Source organism: Lolium rigidum, chromosome 1 (genome assembly GCF_022539505.1).
Source record: "Lolium rigidum isolate FL_2022 chromosome 1, APGP_CSIRO_Lrig_0.1, whole genome shotgun sequence".
Taxonomy (NCBI): domain Eukaryota; kingdom Viridiplantae; phylum Streptophyta; class Magnoliopsida; order Poales; family Poaceae; genus Lolium; species Lolium rigidum.
In genome coordinates, this window is record NC_061508.1 from 65,840,981 (window position 1) to 65,845,986 (window position 5,006).

Genomic DNA, 5,006 nt, shown 5'->3' on the forward strand with positions numbered 1-5,006 from the left:
CACCCCTATCGCCGCCGCGGTAAAGTACGGAAGATTGTTTTTTTAAGCATCAACTACGGAAGATGAAACACCTAGGCCCGTTTAAGCGTTTTGGGCCCAAAAAATGTGGTGCGGCCTAAGTCTATTTCGGGAGTAGCAGCCCTGTAACGAAAAAGGCCCGTTTAACGCGATTTGTACTGGTAACGCGATCCTAACGTAAGTTCGAGATTGGTTAGTAATTTTGGACCGTTAGATCGTCCGATCGGACGGCCAAAAACGTTAAATCGCTGTGAGCTGCTCCTAGTAGTTCCATTTTACTGTTAACTAATTTCCTATTTCTTATCTCAGCCTCAAAGAACCTCAACAAGCATTACAAATTTACAATACTACCAGCGCCCCTTTTTTAAAAGAATTACCACCTGCTGTAAATGATGATGCAAATTCTACCACTGGAACCAGGATAAGGTTATCTACTACTACTTACTGGAGATGAATCTTCATTTTGTCTCTCTATGTACCACAACCATTAACGAATATTCCTTCGGGCATCTCTACAGTGTACCTTCGAAATGGACGGACACGACAACACATGCCTTTATCATTGCATATATTTTTTTAGATAAAAGGCATGGACTGCCCGACTTTAAATTAATAAAGCCCTCAGGTTCAACACAGACATAGTTTAAACATTACATGCTGCGGCATACAACTTTGCCAAACAAACGAGCTAGGAAGAGTAGCGAACAACATCACGGGGCGCCGGTGCAGCTCAGGTGGCTTGGTCATTCCTTCTTGGGGCCGCTGCGTCGTGAAGAAGATTGAGCTCGGCGATCGCGTGTTCTATCCACGGCCGATCCAGAGGCTTTGCTAGGGGCTTCCACAGCTGAAGAAAAAACATCATTTTAAAGATAATATTAGCGGGATGTTTCATAAACTTCGACTCAATGGTCATCTTGTTTCTAAAGAGCCACAATGCCCAAGATTGCGCAATAAAAAGAAGCCAAACGCATCTTCTAAATCTACCCGAGAGACTAGAGATGATAGCGAACAATTGCGCAAAATTAGCGGGCACCCCAGCAGCTGGTGGGTCACGCTCCAAGCAAAGATTGCTGTGGAACAGGTGAAGAAGATATGCGCAGCGTCCTCCGGCCTACCACACAATTTGCAATAGCCGTTTCCAGGCCCATGCCGAGACGCGTTGTTGAGACTCGTGGGCAACTTGTCTAGCACTAGTTGCCAGGAGAAGATCTTGTTCTTAAGAGGGATCCGAGCCGCCCAAACATCCCGAAAGTAAGCGATGGATGCTCCCTGTGCCAGTTTTAGGTACATTGACCTAACCGAGAAACAACCTGAAGGTTCCAACGATCAGGCACCCTATCCGGAACAAGGTTATCATTGCATATATCAGCGCCATGGGGAGAGTACTTGAAGAGACTCTCGTTGAGTATTGATAGCACTAGAAGCAATGGTTAAAATACAAGAATCCTTTATCCCCTCATCGGAAAAGAACTCCTGCTTATCGCATCATCTCAAAAAGTAAATTTTTCCTACCCAGTTGGGTATCTACAGAATACAGTAACAACGTTTTGTTTCTAAGATGTGTCTCAGTCGGTTCTAAGTGGACTGCCTTAGATGGCTTCAGTTTCGTGTAGACTTTGTCGCTTGTCATCGATGGTTGGCTATGTATGTACTAGTACGAGTATATCTATCAAATGCCTAAATGTTAAGCCTTTAAAATAGTATATAAACTCCTAAAAAAACTTTACATGATCAGAAGGATACGTCTAAAGCCACGCGCCTAAAAAGTGCGATCCTTTACTGCATGAATTTTACTCGCAACTTTGTTCGTAAAACCATTAATAAGATTGCAAGATTTTAGTTGCCTTGTCACTCGAGTAGAAACCCATGAGTCACCCTAATGGCTGGTCTTCGTCACAGAACTGGTTTGCGTGTTGCATTGACCGAGTCAATGGAAATTATAGATAGTGATGACGATATGGTATGCATCAAGGTTTTATTTGCACGTTTGTGATCGCACACGTTGAGTGTGAGAAACTGAATTATAAACTAATGTATATTTGAATTCGAATAGGTTGACCGTCTTGATTTGTACACATTTGAGTGCAAGAACCCGGTGTACTCCCAACTTGAAACACATCGGGTTGCCTGAACCCGGTGTATGGTTTTCATGGAGGCACCACATAGTTTAATCGTTGGTTATTTTTTAAATGTAAGTAGTTTAAGTCGTGCCTTGAAGAGACCCGTTTTAGTCAACAAGATCCAGATCCGACATGGATAGCCCTATGAATCGTTAGTAATTCGTAGGCTGCGAGCACCCAAGCCTAGTATCTAGACTATTACACATTGTATCTTCAAAAGAAATAGCCGACACATTATCACATATAGATCTACGTGGTGAGATCCGTTGCTCTATATTTCATATGTCCGTTGCTTTATCACATAATGATACAGTAATGTTTGTTGGTTACAGCTCTGTGGATGTTCGGTTGACTTATATCGACACACTTTTTAAATACATATTTTAGATGTCAAAATTTCTAATTATCACGTGACTTGGTTGTTATTTATGAGTGGTGGCATGGACATGATGGGTTAATACATGGGGTGTTGCAAATAGCTAAAAAATTATGTGAGATAGATAAACCCCTATAGTTCAGGAGGTTATTAAGACATTTGTTTTGTAAAAACTATTACCTACCGTAGGAGTGAATTCACTATACTATCTAAGTATTTTACAGATAAATTGGCTGTCCTATCCTTGGTTGTTCCCAAAAATAATCACCAAATTTATATTTAAATCTGTCTTGTTACATTATTCTTTAGGAAATGATGTCCTATCCTGTGCCATTGTGCAATATGCAATAGCAATGTTGGTTGTGTAAAAAATCAACTCAAATTTTGAAGACCACTTGATCTTCTTTTTTATCTAAGTATAAACCATGCCATATCAAAGATACAATACCATTAGATGTCATAATTAGATAAACTAAACATTATTAAACATACACACATAGATCATATGACATTTATAATAGATAATGATCCGGTGGATCTAGTTCTTATTACCATCCCTTCTGGCCTCTGCACACTAAGGTGTAACCGGTCCTTATTTATTACAAAGTGCAAAAAAAGATGAACTGAAAATAAAAGGTACAATATGTAGCATATCACACATGATCGCTACTAGCAACACGGTTGCATCATTATTACAATATTTAATTCTCCACCAGATCTAGTAGATTATTGCTCAAGCATGTTTAACCAAGGAATACTGCACCAGCAGCAGATTTCCCGGTAGGGCCACAAATGCCAGCATAGAGTGAGGTTCCAGTCTCCAAGTCATGCGCCTTAGCAATTGTCCCCGATTTCTCCAGTTTCCGTTCAACTTGTGCCCAATTGATGTTGCTAAATTTACCTTTAAGGCCACATTCAGCAAATACCTGCCCCATTTCATAGAAGATGACAAGATTATTATTAATTATAGAAAATTTTCAAATTATTAATGGAATTAATAAAATAAATCACTGCCACGTGTTTTATTTCGGACACATTGTATTACCACATCTATAATGATGAGCTTATTTCTCTAAAAAGAAATAATGTTTCATGTTATCATCTCATCACTTTATATTTTCCTTTTTAGTAATTTTTTATTTTTCTAAGAAGTTGAGTTTTTTAAAATATGAAATGATAATCAGTTTTTAGTAAAAGAGCGTGTATGATTGTGTACTTACCCTCACTCCAACAGCATTGTTGGCATCGTTAAAAGCAAGGAGCCATCCACATTCAACACCAGCTTTGTTTTTGGCGGAATACACCACAGCAGCCTTGACACCTGTCGCGAACGTGCCTGACATGGCGAACCCATCCAAATTGCAAAGAGGATTGGGGAAGTTTCTGACAACCTGTCCTGCAAATATCTTGGTAGCCACAATGCTCAGGGGGCCCACTGTTTGATTGTTCAAAGCACCCGCTAACAGTTCATGAGGCTCCAAGGAACGCTCAGCTTGCTTGATCATCTCATCTAAACATGCTTTCTCCTCCAAAGTGAGTTGCACATCCTTCATCTCACACTGGACTGATGCCATTTTCCCGCGTCAATCCTTAAATGTAAAAAAATATTAAGTCAAGCTGGTATAGTAGATGATTTTAAGATTCTAGATGGTTTTTGCATGACAAAAAATTTCAAAGATTAATCAAGATAAAGTAATCCTATATGTTGATTAATCTCCAACTTTGGACTTATTTTTATAGTGTTTACGTACCATGCATTTATCCATACATCTGCACGTTGCCCTCCTAATTCATGGAGTAAATATAGTATTCCCACAAAAGTCAGCGGGAAAATATGTTTATGATTAGTAGTAATTTCAGTACAAAGAACAAAAATAAACCTGTATAACTTGACATTTTATCCAAACTAGTACGTACTAATTTATTTGGCTACTACTACTACTATTACTACTACTACTGATTATGTAAAAAAGAGATACAAAAAACAAGCTACCTGTATGGAGATAGAGCAGGTGGTGATTGAGATCAGCCTAGGAGATATTGCAGATATGGGTGCAATGGGATGAGTACTTGAAGAGGCACCCCGTTGGGTATTTATAGCATTAGACTCAATGGTAAACATATTTTGAAAAAAAAAAGACTCAATAGTTAAAATAGAATAATCCTTTATCCCCTCATCGGAAAAGAATCCATGCTTATCGCATCGTCTCAAAAAGTAAATTCCCTATCCAACTAGGTATCTTCAGTAAACTTGTATTGTTACTAAGACACCGTCTCAATCGGTTCTAAGTGGATCACAGCCTTAGATAGCTTCAGTTTCCTGTAGACTTTATCGCCAGCCATTGATGGGTTTCTTATGTATGTACTAGTTTGAGTATATCTAACAAATGCCTAAATATTAAGCCTGTAAAATGGTATACAAAATCCTAAAAAAAACATTACAGGCTCAGAAGGAGCCTAAAAAGTGTGATCCGTAAATCTTTGCTTGCACA

At 39.0% G+C, this 5,006-nt stretch overlaps 1 protein-coding gene across 2 annotated transcripts; it reads right to left on the bottom strand.

The window, feature by feature from the left end:
• Positions 1-3,032: 3,032 nt before the first annotated feature.
• LOC124685452 (jasmonate-induced protein homolog) lies at positions 3,033-4,615 on the bottom strand. 2 transcript variants are annotated; one of them, XM_047219804.1, is made up of 3 exons: positions 4,508-4,615; positions 3,735-4,103; positions 3,033-3,440 (listed from the first exon to the last, which is right to left on the bottom strand). In XM_047219804.1, the coding sequence occupies exons 2-3, from the start codon at positions 4,086-4,088 to the stop codon at positions 3,258-3,260; spliced, it is 537 nt and encodes a 178-aa protein (XP_047075760.1). In that variant the 5' UTR covers positions 4,089-4,103; positions 4,508-4,615; the 3' UTR covers positions 3,033-3,257. The 2 variants fall into 2 exon arrangements, with proteins under 2 accessions (XP_047075760.1, XP_047075761.1); XM_047219805.1 differs by having other exon boundaries at positions 3,735-4,099; positions 4,508-4,589.
• Positions 4,616-5,006: the final 391 nt, after the last annotated feature.

Bases quoted from the DNA above. Each gene is read 5' to 3' on its own strand.
- LOC124685452 (XM_047219804.1), bottom strand. From the start codon at position 4,088: ATGGCATCAGTCCAGTGTGAGATGAAGGATGTGCAACTCACTTTGGAG. The intron at 3,441-3,734 runs GTAAGTACACAA...GAAATGGGGCAG, and splicing joins ACAATGCTGTTGGAGTGAGG to GTATTTGCTGAATGTGGCCT.